At 43.9% G+C, this 21,448-nt stretch overlaps 1 protein-coding gene across 2 annotated transcripts in view; it reads right to left on the reverse strand.

The window, feature by feature from the left end:
* Nucleotides 1-20,635, reverse strand: part of LOC115147201 (netrin-1) — a 90,369-nt gene extending 69,734 nt beyond the window's left edge. For both annotated transcript variants that reach the window (XM_029689283.1, XM_029689282.1), the window contains exons 1-2: nt 20,358-20,635; nt 19,042-20,096 (exon numbers count right to left, since the gene is read on the reverse strand). In XM_029689283.1, coding sequence (XP_029545143.1) covers nt 19,042-20,056 — 1,015 coding nt within the window. In that variant the 5' untranslated portion in view covers nt 20,057-20,096; nt 20,358-20,635. The remainder of the gene's footprint in view (nt 1-19,041; nt 20,097-20,357) is intronic.
* Between the last annotated feature and the right edge of the window lie 813 nt (nt 20,636-21,448).

A 21,448-nucleotide genomic window follows, 5' to 3' on the forward strand; every position in this document is an offset into this window, starting at 1 on the left:
CCGCTCTCTCTCCCTCTCTCACTCTCTCTTTCTATCTCTAGTCCTCTCTCTCCTCTCCCTCCATCTCTCTCATTGTTGTATATTTGCCTTGGCTCCTAACACTTGCCCACAGCCCGGTAACCACCTGGTAACCACCACACAGAGGTGCTGAGGTCATCATGTGTGATCCTCCACATTACCCCTGGCCCTGGCCGCAGGAGCAGGTCACACACACTGCTGACTGGAGCTACTACGCCAAACACGCACACACACACGCACACGCACACACACACACTCTCCTCCCCATGTATTTGTCTACCCTGTTTACTGCTCTCTTTACGACCTCTGTTAAAAATCCAGTGACACTTTAACAAGCGAGGCAACTCAGCCCTGTCTATTACTGTAATGAATCAGAAACTGTTCAACAAGGGCCTCTTGCCACACAGGGAGAAGACCTGACGACTTCACAGTTCACAGAAATGCCCAATGTAAGCACTCTAATGTCGGGTAAAGTACACAATTATGAGGGGGTTTTCCAACCAGGTTGAGGGTTAAAGACAGACGTCTAGTTAAACACGGCTAAGTAATGGAATGTGATAGGGATGGGAATAGGGGCGATGCCGCAGGGGGAAGCTCATCCTGGATGGGACTACCGTAGATCAGCAGCAGCAGGTCTCTCCATTCCATATACTTCTTTCTGGAGCAATTAAAGGAACATGTCTGGGTACTGTTTAGGCTCTGTGATGTCTGTGGGTTTTGTCTGTCTACTCCCTGGAGGTGTATGGTATCTGGCACTACAGCCGGGGCCCTGCCGTACAGCTCACATGGGCTCTGTAGTACAGCTCACATGGGCTCTGCCATACAGCTCACATGGGCTCTGCCGTACAGCTCACATGGGCTCTGTAGTACAGCTCACATGGGCTCTGTAATACAGCTCACATGGGCTCTGTAGTACAGCTCACATGGGCTCTGTAGTACATCTCACATGGGCTCTGTAGTATAGCTCACATGGGCTCTGTAGTACAGCTCACATGGGCTCTGTAGTATAGCTCACATGGGCTCTGTAGTACATCTCACATGGGCTCTGTAGTATAGCTCACATGGGCTCTGTAGTACAGCTCACATGGGCTCTGTAGTACAGCTCACATGGGCTCTGTAGTATAGCTCACATGGGCTCTGTAGTACAGCTCACATGGGCTCTGTAGTACAGCTCACATGGGCTCTGTAGTACAGCTCACATGGGCTCTGTAGTACAGCTCACATGGGCTCTGCCATACAGCTCACATGGGCTCTATAGTACAGCAATGCCACTGTTTCAACAACCTGGGACATGGAAAGTAGTCCTATCGTGATTTATAGCCAATTAATTGGTTGTTAAGATACAGCTCTTTTGGAATAGTCCGTACATTGTTGCCATTCTTTGGAGTAAAGCACAACAACATAATATCAAACCAAAGAGCTTATAACGTACTATTTCATTGCTGTTTGATCATGCAGACGGTGTGTTCATTCTGTGGTCAGTGTCATTAATAAACAAAGAGTGATTCTGACTGACTGGGTACTGAAATATTACACTGTCTAATGTGTGAATGACACATTGATGTCGTCTGGCGTTGGCTTTAATTGCTCCTAATCGTCTGTTGGCTGCCCAGTCTACCAAACCAGCCAAACTTTCCATTAAAACTCTCTCCCTCCTTCTCTCATCCCTCTTTCTCTCATCTCACCATCTTGCTCAAAAACCACATCTCTGAAACACCGCCCTCCATCAGGACAAGCTCTCTCTCTCTCTCTCTCTCTCTCTCTCTCATCCCCCTCTTGTTCTCTCTCTCTCTCTCTCTCTCTCTCTCATCCCCCTCTTGTTCTTTCTCTCTCATCCCTCCACACCCTCTCACTCTCTGTCTTTCCCGCACTCACTCATCCCTCGCCCCTCCCTCCCTCATCCCTCTCTCTCTCATCCCTCCATCTCGCTCCAAAACCACTGCTCTGAAACACCGCCCTACACCGAGACACATAGCTTTCACTACGGAATCAATGGCCCTCAATTCATTCATTAGCTGAACTCGCCCCGAGGGCCAGGGAATTGCTAGAAACAGCCCTCCTACAATACATCTCTGTATTGTAAACAGCTGTTGGCAGATGAGATGAGTGAGACAGGTATCGACAAGGACACATGCAACCAGCTAAAAGCTGCTGTCTGGAGTGGGTTGTGTGTTCAGTGCCAAAGGCGGGAGATGTTCAGTTAAGAGATGTTGAGTGTGAATGGACAATCTGAGTCAGGTAGACAGACAGCCTGAGGAGCACTGAGCACTGAGACTCAAATCAAATCAAGTGTGATTTGTCAAACGCACCGAATACAATTTGTGTAGACTTTACAGGTAAACGCTAGCTTATGAGCCTTTCCCAACAATACAGAGTTTAAAAATAAAATATTAAAGTACTCAAGAATGGAGCTATATACAGAGAGTACCAGTATCAGATCAATGCGCAGTAGTACGAGGTATTTGAGGTAGATATGTACATGAAGGCAGGGTAAAGTGACTAGGCATCAGGATAGATAATAATAAGGTATTTGAGGTAGATATGTACATGAAGGCAGGGTAAAGTGACTAGGCATCAGGATAGATAATAATAAGGTATTTGAGGTAGATATGTACATGAAGGCAGGGTAAAGTGACTAGGCATCAGGATAGATAATAATAAGGTATTTGAGATAGATACAGTTGAAGTTGGAAGTTTACATACACTTAGGTTGGAATCATTAAAACTCGTTTTTCAACCACTCCACAAATTTCTTGTTAACAAACTATAGTTTTGGCAAGTCGGTTTGTCAGGACATCTACTGTGTGCATGACACAAGTAATGTTTCCAACAATTGTTTACAGCCAGATTATTTCACTTATAATTCACTGTATCACAATTCCAGTGAGTCAGAAGTTTACATACACTAAGTTGACTGTGCCTTTAAACAGCGTTGAAAATTCCAGAAAATGATGTCATGGCTTTAGAAGCTTCTGATAGGCTAATTGACGTCATTTGAGTCAATTGGAGGTGTACCTGTTGATGTATTTCAAGGCCTACCTTCAAACTCAGTGCCTCTTTGCTTGACATCATGGGAAAATCAAAAGAAATCAGCCAAGACCTCAGAAAACAAATTGCAGACCTCCACAAGTCTGGTTCATCCAGCAATTTCCAAACGCCTGAAGGTACCATGTTCATCTGTACAAACAATAGTACGCAAGTATAAACACTATGGTACCACGCAGCCGTCATACCGCTCAGGAAGGAGATGCGTTCTGTCTCCTAGAGATGAACATACTTTGATGCGGAAAGTGCAAATCAATCTCAGAACAACAGCAAAGGACCTTGTGAAGATGCTGGAGGAAACAGGTACAAAAGTATGTATATCCACAGTAAAATGAGTCCTATATCGACATAACCTGAAAGGCCGCTCAGCAAGGAAGAAGCCACTGCTCCAAAACCACCAACAAAAAGGGACAAAGATCGTACTTTTCTGAGAAATGTCCTCTGGTCTGATGAAACAAAAATAGAACTGTTTGGCCATAATGACCATCGTTATGTTTGGAGGAAAAAGGGGGAGGCTTGCAAGCCGAAGACACCATCCTAACCGTTGAGCACGGGGGTGGCAGCATCATGTTGTGGGGGTGCTTTGCTGCAGGAGGGACTGGTGCACTTCACAAAATAGATGGCTTCATGAGGGAGGAAAATTATGTGGATATATTGAAGCAATATCTCAAGACATCTGTCAGGAAGTTAAAGCTTGGTCGCAAATGGGTGTTCCAAATGGACAATGACCCCAAGCGTACTTCCAAAGTTGTGGCAAAATGGCTTAAGGACAACAAAGTCAAGGTATTGGAGTGGCCATCACAAAGCCCTAACCTCAATCCTATAGAAAATTTGTGGGCAGAACTGAAAAAGTGTGTGCGAGCAAGGAGGCCTACAAACCCGACTCAGTTACACCAGCTCTGTCAGGAGGAACGGGTCAAAATTCACCCAACTTATTGTGGGAAGCTTGTGGAAGGCTAACCAAAACGTTTGACCCACGTTAAACAATTTAAAGGCAATGCTACCAAATACTAATTGAGTGTATGTAAACTTCTGACCCACTGGGAATGTGATGAAAGAAATAAAAGCTGAAATAAATCATTCTCTCTACTATTATTCTGACATTTCACATTCTTAAAATAAAGTGGTGATCCTAACTGACCTAAGACAGGGAATTTTTACTTTGATTAAATGTCATGAATTGTGAAAAACGGAGTTTAAATGTATTTGGCTAAGGTGTATGTAAACTTCCGACTTCAACTGTATGTACATGAAGGCAGGGTAAAGTGACTAGGCATCAGGATAGATAAGGTATTTGAGGTAGATATGTACATGAAGGCAGGGTAAAGTGACTAGGTATCAGGATAGATAAGGTATTTGATGTAGATATGTACATGAAGGCAGGGTAAAGTGACTAGGCATCAGGATAAAAAACAACAAGAGTAAAACAAAGAACAGAGTGGCAGCAGCAAATGATGTGTGTAAAAGTGTGTGTGTGTATGAGTGTGAAATGCATATATGTTTGTGTGTGTGTGTGTGTGTGTGTGTGTGTGTGTGTGTGTGTGTGTGTGTGTGTATGTGTGTGTGTGTGTGCGTGCGCGCACGCATGTAGTGTACTGTATGTGAATGTGTGTGGGTTTTGTGTGGGAGTGTCAATGTAGTGTGTGTGAGTGAATGAGTCTGTATGTGGTTTATAAAGTCTAGTGAGTGTGCGTAGGAAATCAGTGCAAAATAGAGTCAGTGCAAATAGTTTGGGTACCATTAATTGACTATTTAGCATTCTGGCTATTTAGCAGTCTTATGATCAGGCCTACCACCATAGTGTCGTCAGCAAATTTGATGATGGTGTTGGAGTCGTGTGTGGCCACGCAGTCGTGTTTGAACAGGGAGCACAGGAGGGGGCTAAACACACACCCATGTGTTGAGGGTCAGCGCGGCGGAGGTGTTGTTGCCTACCCTCACCACCTGAGGCCGGGCCGTCAGGAAGTCCAGGATCCAGTTGCAGAGGGAGGGGTTCAGTCCCAGGATCCCTAGCTTCGTGATGATTTTTGAGGAGAATATGGTGTTGAACGCTGAGCTGTAGTCTATGAACACCATTTTCACATGGTTATTTCCCCTCTTGACTAGGTGGGAGAGGACAGTGCAATTGCGTTTTCGTCATCTGCGGATCTGCTGGGGCGGTATGCGAATTGGAGTTGGTCTAGGGTGTCTGGGATAATGGTGTTGATGTGTGTTATGAGCAGCCTTTCAAAGCACTTCATAATTACAGAAGTGAGTGCTACAGGGCGATAGCCATTTAGAAAGGTTACCTTGGAGCTCTTGGGAACAAGGACAATGGTGTCTTGTGTGGCCACGCAGTTGTGTTTGAACAGGGAGTGCAGGAGGGGACTAAGCAGATGTTGAGATTACAGACTGGGAGTAGTATAGATTGAAAACGTCTGTGAAGACACCTGCGCATGCTTTGAGAACACGCCCTGGTATCCCGTCTGGCCCGGCGGCCTTGTGATTGTTAACCGGTTTAAACGTTTTGCTCACATCGGCAACGGAGAGCGAGATGACACAGTCATCCGTAAAAACAGGGGCTTTCATGCAAGACACAGTGTTATACTCCTCGAAGCGAAAAATAAAAACAATTTAGCTAGTTTGGGAGTTCTGCATCGCTGGGAAACTCATGGCTGGGTTTCCCTTTGTAATCCATTATCATCTGCAAGCCCTGCCACATTCGACGAGTATCGGAGCTGGTGTATTAGGATTCCACCTTCCTCCTATATTGGCCTTTCGCATGTTTGATGTCTCGCCAGAGGTCGTAGCGGGCTTTCTTGAAAGCGTTCATGTCCCGTTCCTTGAAAGCGGTAGCTCTAGCCTTTAGCCCAGTGTGTATATTGCCTGTAATCCATGGTTTTTGGTTTGGATATGTTCTTATAGTCACTGTGGGGATGACATGGTCTATGCACTTATTGATGAAGTCAGTGACCGTTGATGAAGTCAGTGTAAACTCAATACTATGTTCCGGGATGAATCCTGGAACATATCCCAAGCTAGCAAAACAGTCTTATAGCCCCGCGTCTGCTTCATCCGACCACTTCTGCATTGAGCGTATCACTGGTACTTCCTGTTTGATCTTTTGTTTGTAAACAAAAAGCAGGAAAATGGAGTCATGGTCAGATTTGCCGAAGGGAGGACGAGGGAGGTCCTTGTATGCATTTCTGTGGGTAGAATAAAAGTGGTATAGAATTGAAGCGCCCCCTAGTGGCGCAGGAGATGTGTTGGTAGAAGTGAGGTAGGAAGGTTTTAAGTCTCCCCGTGTTAAAGTCTCCGCCCTCCAAAAACACTGCCTGTGGGTGAGCGGTTTGTTGTTTGTTTATGGCCCCATACAGTTCGCTGAGTGCCAGAGCAGTGTTGGCTTGGGGAGGGATGTAGACAGCCGTGTTAATTACGTTTGAGAACTCTCTTGGTAGATAAAAGGGTCTGCAGCTTACGATGATTTATTCTATATCAGGTGAACAAAAGCTTGACATTTCCTTCACAATTGAGCCAGCACAGCAGTTGTTATTTAATGAACAAACACACATTCCACTTCCTTTCGACTTCCCCCGAAGCCACTGGACGATCCTGCCACTGAGTACTACGTGCATAGCGTCATCATCCAGCCACGTTTCAGTAAGACATGTAATACTGCAGCTTTTCAAGTCTCTCTGATAAGAGACTCTCGAATGAAGCTCATCCACCTTATTATCGAGTGACCGGACATTTGCCAATAGAACGGAGGGGAGCGCCGTTCGGTTTTCTCTTCACCTCACTTTCACCAGGACCTCACCTCGTCTAGGCCTGCAGCGTTTTGGTATGACATACTCACTTAGACTCACTTACTGTTGAGTCACTCAGCACTCTCAGTTGGGCCAATAGGGAGAGAGAACAGAAGAGATGAGAACAGAAGAAAACAGAAGAAACAGAAGAAACAGAAGAGAAGGCCTTGCTGGTTAACGCAAAGTCCCGTCATCCTCCGACCCAATTAGCTCCAGCTGTTGTGAGAGTGCTGAATGAGAAAGCGTGGGAGTCTGCTTCACATTAAGATGGTGCCATTTTAACGCACCCGAATGATCAAAGCGGTAACACGTGTCCCATGCCGACCAACCGCCAACCCGTTCTGTAGGCCGTGAGGTGATGACATCACACACGGGGATGGCGGACCATGCGATAAACCAGTGACAGTTGATGAACTTCAACCGATGAGTGGAAGCAAAAACAGAGCCAAGGCGGTAATGCAATATTCTCCTTCTACACAACAATATGGCTTCCCACCAAACCACCTCTCTAAACAGGGTCAAGGTTCAGTTTCTAGGAGAGTCAGAGCAGAAACGTCTACTCAAGCAAGCTACACACACACACACACATACCATCAGCGGTATCTGTGTTGCATTATGCATTTAAACCTAACCAGCAAAACAAAACAAAAGCCCCAAAATGGAGGCTTTGCCCGAGGAAGCCTGAAATTCCTCAAAAAGCTTTGACTGTAAAATTTCTGAATGCAATTTTGCTATTCTGTCTATCAAACACATCCCACAAGCCCTCAGTGTTATGGCGTGAGCGTTTCCAAAGGTTATGGAATGTATTGTAGCAGCAATGTCTTTCCACAAGAGATGGTATAGACTGCCCATACTGTAATCATAGTGTCTGATGTAGAGAGTGCCATGAGCCTGTTTTCTGTTGCACATGCTATCAGTAGCTATCCTTTTCTCTTTCTTTCTCCCCTTCTCTCTCTTTAATTTACTGACTTTATTGTCCCCGTATTCACGCACATAAACACACACACCCTCCTGCTCAAATTATTGTTTTCTGTGTTACCAGCCCCAGCATCTATTCTCCTCATTGGACATTCTCCTCCATATATAAAGTGTTTCCATTCAAAATACCCTGTCAAAATCTGTTATCTGGGTAAAGCTGGAATTCCGTCAAAGTAAAATTGCGTCTTGAACAGCCCTTTCACTTTACATCCACCTGCTCCAAACTCCCCTTTTAAAAGACGTCTTGCCAAAGTAGACTTTGATGGCTTCAAGATTTTCAGTTCGTCAAGATAACAATAGAATATAACTCTTAATATGTCTAAATTTCACTAGGTTTCTTGAGTGAGTTATAGCAGTTCATATGAGCTCAGTCTTTGGGAAATTAACCAGAATTGTCTCTGTGTGAATCGTCAAAAACAGATAGTTCCTCATCTTGTTGTCAAAGAAAGAGCGAGAAAGAGACAGAGAGATCCAACCCAGGGGGCTTTGACTAGCACCTGCTCTTGTGTTGACCTTGCTGGGGGAAGATGGCCCAGGGCGGTCCCTGTCTTTGGGGATATTTTGACTATGTATTTTTACCTAGTATGTACAGTCCATGCATTCAAGGTCCTACAGTATGACCGTCCTGGACAGCTGTAAATGTGGCCGTTATAATACAGTGAAGTATGGGTCCTCTAAAGGTCCAAGAAACCATCAAGCCATCAAGTTTCAATGTGTCTGTCTTTGCTACCAATGTAAAATGCCATGATAGTCTTATTGTCAAAGTGATTGACTTTGACAATAAGACTGTATTACTGTATGTAATCCCTTACATGCTAAAAAAACATAAAAGTGCTGTCTCTCACAGCATCGTTCTGTGCGAACACTGTCCTGGTAGACTGTTGTTGAGATAATTGTCAAACTAATTTAATGGATTACTGTAACTCATCTGGGACTGATACTGAAACTGTCACAGGCCACAGAATTAATTTTGTCTAAAGACTACAATGATCAAAAGAGATGTCTCAAATTCAAATAAATTTATATCAACCCCCTTTACAATCTATATCAACCCCTTTTACAATCTATATCAACCCCCTTTACAATCTATATCAACCCCCTTTACAATCTATATCAACCCCCTTTACAATTTATATAAACCCCTTTACAATTTATATCAACCCCTTTACAATCTATATCAACCCCCTTTACAGTCTATATCAACCCCCTTTACAATCTATATCAACCCCCTTTACAATTTATGTCAACCCCCTTTACAATCTATATCAACCCCCTTTACAATCTATATCAACCCCTTTTACAATCTATATCAACCCCCTTTACAATCTATATCAACCCCTTTTACAATCTATATCAACCCCCTTTACAATCTATATCAACCCCCTTTACAATCTATATCAACCCCCTTTACAATTTATATAAACCCCTTTACAATTTATATCAACCCCTTTACAATCTATATCAACCCCCTTTACAGTCTATATCAACCCCCTTTACAATCTATATCAACCCCCTTTACAATTTATGTCAACCCCCTTTACAATCTATATCAACCCCCTTTACAATCTATATCAACCCCCTTTACAATTTATGTCAACCCCCTTTACAATCTATATCAACCCCCTTTACAATCTAAATAATTTGAGGAAAACGCTACCAAAGTTCTATCAACACATTGACTGTAGTACTCACGCTGAAACACTCGACCACTGCTACTCCAACTTCCGGGAAGCCTACAAGGCCCTCCCCTGCCCTCCCTTCGGCAAATCAGATCATGACTCAATTTTGCTCATCCCTTCCTATAGGCAAAAACTCAAACAGGAAGTACCCATGCTAAGGTTTATTCAACGCTGGTCTGACCAGTCGGAATCCATGCTGAATAACATCGACGTATACACTAACACGGTGACTGAGTTCATCAGGAAGTGTATAGTGGATGTTGTTCCCACTGTGACTATTAAAACCTGCACAAATCAGAAACCGTGCGATAGGTGGCAGCATTCACTCAAAACTGAAAACACAAACCATCACATTTAACCATGGCAAGGTGACTGGGAATATGGTTGAATACAAACAGTGTAGTTATTCCCTACGTAAGGCAATCAAACAGGCAAAACATCAGTATAGAGACAAAGTGGAGTCGCAATTCTACGGCTCAGACACGAGACGTATGTGGCAGGGTCTACAGACAATCACGGATTACAAAGGGAAAACCATCCATGTCACGGACACTGACGTCTTGCTCCCGGACAAGCTAAACACCTTCTTTGCCCGCTTTGAGGATAACACAGTGCCACCGATGTGGCCTGCTCCCAAGGACTGTGGGCTCTTGTTTTCTGTGGCCGATGTGAGTAAGACATTTAAACATGTTAACCCTCGCAAGGCTGCTGGCCCAGACGGCAACCCTAGCCGCGTCCTCAGAGCATGCGCAGGCCAGCTGGCTGGAGTGTTTACGGACATATTCAATCTCTCACTATCCCAGTCTGCTGTCCCCACTTGCTTCAAGATGTCCACCCAAGAAAGCAAAGGAAACTGAACTAAATGACTATCTCCCCGTAGCACTCACTTCTGTCATCATGAAGTGCTTTGAGAGGCTAGTTAAGGATCATATCATCTCTACCTTACCTGACACACTAGACCCACTTCTATTTGCATACCGCCCCAATAGTTCCACAGATGATGCAATCGCCATCAAAACAGCACACTGCCCTATCCCATCTGGACAAGAGGAATACCTATGTAAGCATGCTGTTCATTGACTATAGCTCAGCCTTCAACACCATAGTACCCTCCAAGCTCATCATTAAGCCTGGGGCCCTGGGTCTGAACCCCGCCCTGTGCAACTGGGTCCTGGACTTCCTGATGGGCCGCCCCCAGGTGGTGAAGGTAGAAAACAACACCTCCAATTCGCTGATCCTCAACACAGGGGCCCCACAAGGGTGCGTGCTTAGCCCCCTCCTGTACTCCCTGTTCACCCGTGACTGTGTGGCCATGCATGCCTCCAACTCAATCATCAAGTTTGCAGACGACACAACAGTTTTAGGCCTGATTACCAACAGTGACGAGACAGCCTACAGAGAGGAGGTGAGGGAACTGGAGGAGTAGTGCCAGAAAAATAACCTCTCCCTCAACGTCATCAAAACGAAGGAACTGATCATGGACTTCAGGAAACAGCAGAGAGAGCACACCCCTATCCACATCGTCGGGACCACAGTGGAGAAGGTGAAAAGCTTCAAGTTCCTCGGTGTACACATTACCGACGATCTGAAATGGTCCACCCACACAGACAGTGTGGGGATGAAGGCACAACAGCGTCTCTTCAACCTCCAAAGGGTGGTGCGGTCTGCCCAACGCATCACCGGGGGCACACTGCCTACCCTCCAGTACACCTACAGCACCCGATGTCACCGGAAGGTGAAAAGATCATCAAGGACATCAACCACCCAAGCCACGGCCTGTTCACCCTGCTACCACCCAGAAGGCGAGGTCAGTACAGGTGCATCAAAGCTAGGACAGAGAGACTGAAAAACAGCTTTTTTCTCCAGGCCATCAGACTGTTGAATAGCCATCACTAGCCGGCTACCAGCCGGTTACTCAACCCTGCACCTTATAGGCTGCTGCCCAATATACATAGACATGGAATCACTGGTCACTTTAATAATGGAACACTAGTCGCTTTAATAATGTTTACATACTGCTTTACTCATTTCATATGTATATACTCTATTCTACTGTATTTTAGTCAATGCCACTCCGACATTGCTCGTTCTAACATGAATATATGTCTTAACTCCATTCTTTTACTTTAGATTTGTGTGTATTGTTGTGAATTGTTACATATTACTGCACTGTTGGAGCTAGGAACACAAGCATTTTGCTACACCCGCAATAACATCTGCTAAATATGTGCATGTGACCAATAAAATTGGATTTGATATCAACCCCCTTTACAATCTATGTCAACCCCCTTTACAGGAGAATTCAAAAACTAAACAAAAAGATCACCCTTCATTTAGCCCCCCCACTCTCTCTGTCACAGGCACACACATTAACTCAGGACACCACTGCAGCAGCATTTTGCACAGAGCCAGTAACGTTATATTTCAACACATTCTCCCACTAGTTACATGTGGCGCCCAGCAGAGTTCAGAGTAGAGGTGGATGGTGAACATACTACTAGGTTTAAACAAGGTACAGATGGGCCTATACTGCAGCCCTGCCAGCCATCAGGTTGAATTTGCTGTGGCCCCGCTGCGATGGTCCTGGGAACCCTGCTGGAAACAGGCCTGGCCCACCCCTCTTTTCCCGTCCCTGCCGCCAATGCAACAGAATCCTTGGTGGCCCCTGGCCAGCACAGACGCAGGCAGGGGTCTGGGCCTCCTCAGAAACCTAACATGTGGCTTCTCACTGTGGAGGAGGTTTTACGGTTCACAGTTATCTGATTGACTGTCTGTTTTGGCTGACTGCTTTTGGCTGTCTGCTTCTGTGGCTGGTTTCAGTGAGCCCAGAATCAAAGTTACGGTCACAGTTATGTATCTGTGAGTTTGATTGGCTCTGTGGGTGTGTGTGACGTTGCAGACATGCATGCCCGTATGTGAGTGCATGCATACGCAAACTTAAACAGTAGCTGACCAAGGTGCAAGGCTGTGTATAGTACAGTTAACCAAAAGTAGGAGTCATTACAGTGCGTCCAACTCCAGACTCTGAATAACTTGTTATGCAGTGGTTTAAAAAACAAGTCGTAAAACAGTGATAACACTTTGTAGGAAGGAGGTCCTCAAAGCGTGAGGGAGGCCATTCACCCGTTTGAACTGCCGGCACTGGTGTCGGGATTCTTCAGGGGGGGGGAAGGGTGGGGAATACGCCACGGTGCAAAGTGCAAACTAATCTGACACTCTTTTCACACCTCTGTTTCTCACTCCTTTTGTTTGCCAGGCGTTGTACAGCAGTGAGTGTCAGGATGGTCAATGCGTTTGGCGGACGGCGGTCGCCCTTTGAAGATGAAGGATACGGCGGTTCAATAAAGGAATGGCGGTCCTTCGGTGGCAGCTCAAACATTAACCAGACCACAGCTCGGTCATCATGCCTCATCATGGTATCATTGTTAATGAATATTGCTGTTGTATCCAGTTGTAGGAGCTCCTACATGAAATGAAAGGTGTGAAAGGACAACACTATACAGTATACTTTCTTGTGAAGCGTTGCTTTATTTTTTTATTGCATCTTATCTGCAGGAGACCATATGTATGTAAATACTAGTGTATTACATTTTGACAATCTAACCGACATTCTCAAAAGGATTGTCTTTATTGTAGTTCCCTATTCTCCATTTCCAAAAACTTTAATTAGTTATTTCAGGTGAGAACATTTTAATTACTGACATTTCATGTCATTGTTGATCTTTCTTCCTTCAATGGAACTAGGGAAGATTCTATCAAAAAGACATCTCAGCAAAACACTGTTTCCTCTAAGCAAGTGGTTAGAGATTTAAGCCCAATTATCTGAAGGGGCGCCAAATCTCAATATCAATCCACCACCACAGTCATCTTCCCCTGTCAATCAAACTGTTCAGAATAACACCTGGGAGCGTATTTATTTGACGTAATCAGGCAAGACAACCGGCAGGTCTGCTCAAATCAGCCAGATGATGTTGCGGTTTGAGGCTGGATAAATGAAGTTATCTACGGGAAAATATGTGGGGTGTGGGGGAGGGGGGGGGGGTCCATGGAAATTTGGACGGGCTTGAGGCGATGTCTGTGCCAAGTCACTGATATGCTATCTCTGTGCCAACAAAGTTCTAGAGCTAAGGGAAGGGCCCTCCCCCTCCCCTGCCCTGCCCCCTCCACCCACTCTATGAACAAGTAGAAAAACTACCGTGAAGTGGTTCTCAAGGAAAGATAAAGCCTGTTTCATCAAAAAAAGGCTCTCCTGTCCCCAAAAGCCCCTGGATAGGTCACTCTCCTGTCCCTTTCTCTTTCTGTTTCCATCTCTCTTTCTCTATAGCCTCCCTGTCTCTCTCACATTTATGGTCTCTATTGTACTCTCCCTCAATCTCTTTACTTTCCTCTGTGCTGCAGTAGTATCCTTCATTCTGCATGCCTCCAAGCATTCTTCTTAAACTCTCTGAATTATTCAAGACCCCTTTTCTCAACACATTCAAGCTCCGGAACCTGAAGCTAATAAAACAGGACAAACTCAGGCAGATAATGCAGTGGAACAGTCTTGCATTTCATTTTCTATGTCTGAAAAACTTTCTTCCTAAAGTGATCGTCTTAGGCGCCCTACTCATTTTCCTCATCTCAATTAGCTGAATTGGTGTCTCCTTCATTCTCCTTCAGATGCTGTAGTGTCACTCTGAGTTGATAGAGTTCTAAAGCAAGAGGAAGGGAATCTAGTTGATCAAACTGAGACACTTGCGTGCTTTCTTACAGGTAGCTGAGCATCCTTGCTGACGCCGACCGAATTCGACATGATGAGACAGTCGTGATGAGACTGTCTATCCATCCAGCCATGTCTGTCAGGCCGAGACTGGTCACACCTGAATTGATATTGAAGCCACGATTCTTCCTCCTCCATGCCTCCATTCCTAAACTCATTGCGTTAGATCACAAAGACGGTCTCCCGCGTGGCCTGTGAGAATCAATATCCCAAATGGACCTGGAAGTGCACTCAGAAGTGCATGAAGGTCCTTTAAGACTCAGACGGACTAATCAGCAAAGTGCACATCAAAGAGGGAAGACGACATGCAACCTGTTTCAATGTGTTTTGTTTTTGTAAGACCAACTGCATTCAAATCACTCCACAAATGCAAAGCTAGTTGTAGTGGAATGCCTAGGCCTTTATATAGATATGATAACCAATATCCAGGTTCAGTCAAAGACAGAGCAAAGTAGCGCAATTCAAGGACTTGACAAAGATTATCATCCGGAGAGAGATACTGACAGGCTAATAGGCTGTACGGTATTTCTTATTCTTAGCCATTGGCTCTTCGGACCATGATAAAAACAAGTGCCTATCATTATCTCTATAATAAAATAGAAGTACCTATCCCTATGTTGTGTTTCACACACCATAGAAAAAGATGCTGGTCTTGATGACGTTTCCTTTCCCCACCTGGCTATTTCCTTCTCATCTACTCTGAATGTCCCCACTCCGTATCACTTTCGGATTCTACTCTAGATAAACTCTGTAACTGAGAACATGTTATGACTGCAGAGGATCCAGAGACAGTCGGAATCTTTCAATTTGCTGACTGACAAATAGTGCTGGAAGCGTTCAATATTTCAGCATATCCAACCAAGCAGCTCATAGCAAAGCTTATCGCATAGTACAGTACATCTCGTTTTGACATCACTTCTCTGTTACTGAAGCTTATAGTACACACAGTGTTCTGTCCTAGCCATAACTTTAAGCTACAATTACTGATTGCAGTGGAGGCTGCTGAGGGGAGGACGGCTCATAATAATGGCTGGAATGGAGTTAATGGAGTGGCATCAAACACATGGAAACAATGTATTTGATACCATTCCCTTTATTCCGCTCCAGCCATTCACACGAGCCCGTCCTCCCCATTTAAGGTTCCACCAACCTCCTGTGACTAATTGCTTTTACAGGTGGTAACAGACAACAGTACTATGACACACACACACACACACACACACACACACACTACCCCAACTCCAACTCCACCTCACCCCACACTCTCAAAAACCCTAGGACCCTGCCTTCACACAGAGGTGTCAGGCAGACTATTCTTCTCCCTGTTTGAGAGGTGAGGCGGTGTTTGCTTTAGCAGAGGGTGTGCGACCACAGCACCCCTCCGCACCGCTCTGCACGCCTTGTCTGGCGGAGCAGGCGGCCCATAGCACAAACAGCCCAGAGGAATGTGTTGCTACAGGGTGTGTGTGTGTGTGTGTGTGTGTGTGTGTGTGTGTGTGTGTGTGTGTGTGTGTGTGTGTGTGTGTGTGTGTGTGTGTGTGTGTGTGTGTGTGTGTGTGCTTGCTGACAGCATGATGGATACAGTGAGTGATGCACCTTTGTGGCCCCGTGCGAGACACACCACACACACATGACACACACACACATGCTGTTCCGGTAAAAATAAAGTGTCAAGGATACTGGGGATGGGGAGGAACAATTCATTCTTCATTCCTATAGTGGCGGGGTTGTGTCTAAACAAGTCTGTTTGCTTTTCCAGGATGGAAGCCCTGGCGACCCAAGGAGGGAGGCACAGCCTTCCTTTCCTCCTCACAGAAACCGCCACTGAACAATCACTTATTCATTTGTTTTCATTTGTCACTCTGTGTTTCACCTATTTGGTCAACTTCATTTAATCATTGTCACTCTGTGTTTCTCATAGTTGGCCAACTAGTATAAATCTTGGATTTGACGGCAGGGCTTAAAAATGTAGACTGTAATATGGAGGACTGCGGTCGGGATATTTTGAGAGTGATATATTATCAGATTCAGAGCTCTCTTAATTGAGGTAACACCTCACAGTTTTATACACAACTGGGGTGACCTTCTCCAAAGTGTATTCGTAGCCAGTCACTATAGTAAAGGCGTAGATATTTCCACAAGGCTCAAGCATGTTTATCTGCCGCAGAGAACCACTCTGTGTGAATGGAAACAAACAGCAAACAAAACCTGCTATGTGTCAAAACAGTCAACATGGATGACTGTCAAACAACACAGCGCCACTTTCCCTCAACCACAGTGAAATAGAAATACGGAGACAAAAGTTTGAGTTTGAGTTTGAGTTTGAGTCAGTTCATTTTACTGTAGGGGCTCGCTGATGCAAACAATATGGGATGGAACGAGGAGCCTCCTCTCACCATTCACCGTAGGTGCGATAATTAAAAATCGCAAATCCAATCTAGAGTGGGTTACAGTGAGAAGTCGAGGTTCATCCACCTTCATCATCATCATCATCTTTTCCATCGACATTGTCTCTTGAGACACACAGGCCTATTTGTATCCACATTGCATGCCCCAAGAGATGCCCTTGTGTGCTCAGAGTCTTGAACTATTATTATAAATGTTGGGTATACAATGCCAATGAAATACTGCACATTTGCAGAGTTGATATAGAGTACTGACACATACATTACGCAGCAATGCGGTTGATGAAGTCGTTTGGGTACTATGGTCAGGGAACAACCCCCCACTTAGCCTACCTCTAATGTTAACCTTGAAAGCATGCATGTATAGGGCACTTACTTGGCTTATAAGGGGTGAGATATTTCACAAGGAATCAATTCTCTTCGCTTACATCGACAACGCATAATCCCAACTTTTAACCACACTCATCATGATAAAATCGTATACAACATTTGCTAGACAGTCAACACACAGCCAAGTCAATATCAGACTACAATTGTCCAATAATTCGTTCTCCTTTATCTAAACCAGTAGCACTCACATTCTCACCAAGCTCATGCATGCCGTCTCTCTAAGCATGAATACATACTATCTTTAAGCGGGTCTTAGGTATGTCTGGCAATAAAAAGCAAGTACCACATCTTTGATCCTGCCGCGGCATTGTCCCTATCTCTATAGCAGCTGATGTAGCCTGTTGGAAATAGTGTTGTGGAATGAATGCAATGAACGCCACGACGTGATAACTTCCTCGATGTGCTTTATTAGTCTTCATGACGGGAAAGCATAAATCTAAATGGGCCGGTTCATTGAGGATCGGAATTCATATCTACTCTGATGACTTTTCTTCTTGTGGGCCTAAAGTGTTCACACGAATGAACTATGTCCGATGATATTGTCGAAGACCCGAACATTATCCAAAGCGAATCATATGAATACTAATAAGTAGCCTATTAATCATATTTAGAATGATTACCATAGTAATGATAACGTTTTATGGGTGTAATTAATAATGATTGCCTAATAATATCACATATATTTGAGTATTAGGCTTAATCGGTGTATTAACATTTTGCAGATTGTTTCCAAGGAAGGCAAATTTATGTTGTAATGTTTTCAAAAATGGCAATTTCATTTGATATAATAACAACAACAATAATAATAATCATAATCATAATAGTTTCCGGATGAAATAATGATTCTTTTTTTTAAATATACATTTTTTACAACAGTTTTATGATACAACAATTAACGTAATTTAGACCTATAATTAACTTTGATTCAAACGATAATTAAATGGGCAGAGAAGTCTGTGTTCAAGCACTGTGGCCGTGCGGTTTAAATGCTCTTTAAATAAATGACGGTGCGTCGCTTTATCGCAGTGATAAAGTTAGAACTGTGCATGAATTTTCCCCATGAGAAACATTTCAACGCGGTGAATGATTAGACATTGTGATGTGACGGTCTTTCTGAAGTGGGTGGTTGTTATAAACCTCCATTTGAGCTATGGCGGTAATGGGCTTTTAGGTTTTCAAATTGAGAAGGCGTTGCATGTGACTTTTTATGTGCATAGACGCGCGGCATAATTTCATTAAAAGACTGCATTTTGTGGTGGGTCGAACGGTGGTTTTGATTTATCCTTAATTCAGACCTCTTTAACAACCGTACAGCCTTGTTTTTGATAGCCTACATTTTCAAATCACATCAGTATCATGTTTTAATGAAGGCGTGTACTATTAATACAGCGTGGGCTGATCAGACTAAAATTGACATAGTCTAATAAAATGCTTACAACTATAAAAATGTATTTCGAGACTAAATAATAATAATTATTATATTATTATTATATTATTATAATAACATTTTAATACTAATAAGGATTTTAAATTGTTTTCCATAACTAAATAAACTACAAAAAAGGACAGGCAATGTTTCCTCGAGCCTTGGAGTTGGAAACCTAAATTACACAGAAGGTTTTGTGAAACTTGTGTATACTTGTTGGTGTGTAATATGATGTGTTATAACCCCCCTTTTTTATAGTATTTCGACACTTTCATCCAGAGAAAATAATAGGCGTGTCTGAATCTTTGTTTTTCAACAGAACTGAGGAATGCGCAGTGTCCACTTTAGCAATTAACTCAACCAACCAATACCAACATTACCAAACTTAATAACAGCCAAATCTCTCATGACTGCACAAACAAGAGTCACCCAATAATACCATTTATGCCAAAGGTATTTTTGCCTGTGATACAGGCATTGTGTGGAGAGGAAAATTCTGCGGTGCTTAAAGATCATTTGGATGGTTTTTGGAGACAATTATAATGTTTTGACTTACCGACACATTCGTTGGCTTCTCTAGCTGTTGCGCGTTGCCACGGCCGATCATAATGGAAAGGCTTGCACCTGTCGCACTCCGGTCCGGCGGTATTATGTTTGCACTCACAAACAAGGTTTCCATCCCTGTCTTTTACGCACCGCGAAGCGTGGCCATTGCATTTGCATCGACCGCCAACTTGCAGATCGGACACCGCATAGAAATAAGAGTCCCGGGATAGCTCCGAGTCATCCTCGTTCTCATCCCCGAAAGTGTGCAATCGGCTGAACGTCACCTTGATATCGGTGGCCGTGACCCAGTCCTGGAGCACCGGCGAGTTGTCGAAGTCGTGCGCCGACGGTCTGCCGTCCAGAGTGCTGAAGGCAATGAGACCGCCGGATAGAGGGTGCATGTCCGTGTGGGAGTCCGTGCATATCGCCTCTTGTTCGTTCTGTTTGGTAATGGTGGCCTTGCTCGGTTTGGTGTACATTTTCCTGCACTGGGCCGAATAGTATTGGAAAGGTACCCAAGATTTGCCATAGTCCATAGACTTGAAGATAGCCATAGATTCGGGTCGAGGTGAGCAGAACTGCAGGCTTACGTAGGTGACTTCGAATTTCTTGCCCAGTGACAGTGTTATGGTGACGTTTTGGGGGTATTGGATGTAATTTTCCGATTGCCAACATGTGAGATTATGGGGGTTGTTGAGATCCGTTAGATATGCCGGTGGGTGATACTTTTTGGGGTCCGAGGCATCGCAAGTATGGCAGTTCCTATTTCTCTCGTCGCCCTTCTCTGTTACCAAACAGTACCTACCCGGGGTTTTACCACAGGTGCTGGAAGTACGGACTTCCTTTCCGAAAGCGGAGTTCACAAAATCGGGGATGCATCTCCTCGGGTTACCATTCTCGTCGTAGCAAGGGTCCGGGGGAGATGTTTGCGCGGCGAACATGCTCATCCCGTAGCCACCGAGCACCCCCTCGACCACAAAGGAAATGGTCACGACAGTGACCACGGGATCCAAAATCCTTAGCATTGTATTCCTTGTTCGTGCGCTGAAAAACGCCAGCCGTTCCCTGAAAAGAGAGATAATAAATAAGACACTTTTGCAAGATGTCCAAAAGAGTACTGCAGATGTAAAGCTATGAATTAAAATAGAAAAGCAACACCTCAATAGATAATTGAATTTACCATGCACATAGATCGAATAACATTTTCATACAGATTACCATCACATGAATAGCCTACATAAAATATCATTTGAACCGTTATTAATATGAACACACTGTCAGGAGAAATGTCATAATGCACCTATTAAGTGAAATAAATGGGCTTACGAGGTTAAGAAATCTCCACATATGACACTATTCCTCGGAATAATAATTCAGCTAGGCAGAAAAGTCATTCAAATATCTCTGTCGGGTGCCTTTCCTGTCACAAGCGCGATCTGTTGTGTTCTTGTTTGTTTTATTTTGAATCTCCGGGAGCAAAATATCTACACGCGTCTAGATGTAAGAGCCGCTACTCTCGCTCTGTCTGTTTCACTCCCTGTGTGCCGGTCTTTCTCATTCACTCACTCCCTTCCTCTTATCCTTCTATCTCTGTCTGCCGCACTGACTGTAGAGAAAGTGAAGGACGATTGGAGCGTCTGCAGAGCATGAGGTCATGTTGAGGAGTGACACTCCCGCGTAAAAAGAGTGAACAACGACATCCACTGGTAGTTTATCGATAACAAGATAGATACGGCTAATTAAGTGCCAAACGAAGGAAGTTTATCTGATTATCACGTAGATTACATAATACAAGGCTTCCATATATTCGTCGTTTTCATATTGCTAATCGAAACGGCAGCTTATTTTTCATCATGAATATTGACTTTGTCACATTAGCCTTTTATTAGCGTAATATATATTTTTTTGTATGTATTTATTATTATTATTACTACTATTGTTTATTGTTACTTCTGGGGTATTATGGTGCATTTGTATTTCATAATTTAGATTGTGACCCAGTTAATTAAGGTTTATTAAGCATATTTCACGCATGCCTAATGTTTTTCCCCCATCCAGTAGGCCTCTCAGATTTCAAAAAGTTTAAATAATCAAATCTTCATAGAAACGAAGTCCAAAGAACGAAAAAGTGTGTCCTATTCTATAATATGATAAGGCTTCTGTGCATATTGTATAAACTGCTCAAGACCACTATATAATATGCCTTTTTCGATATTTCTGACTTTACAATTTTTGAAGAAAAAATGCAGTGAGTACTATGCATATTATATCTCTGGTAATGCTGCCATAGCCTATTCATTGGGGATTACATGGAGCGCAAAACACCTATAATACACTATATACACAAAAGTATGTGGACACCCCTTGTAATGAGTGGATTCGGATATTTCAGCCACACCCCTTGCTGACAGGTGTAT

The sequence above is a fragment of the Salmo trutta genome, chromosome 14 (genome assembly GCF_901001165.1).
Source record: "Salmo trutta chromosome 14, fSalTru1.1, whole genome shotgun sequence".
Classification (NCBI taxonomy): domain Eukaryota; kingdom Metazoa; phylum Chordata; class Actinopteri; order Salmoniformes; family Salmonidae; genus Salmo; species Salmo trutta.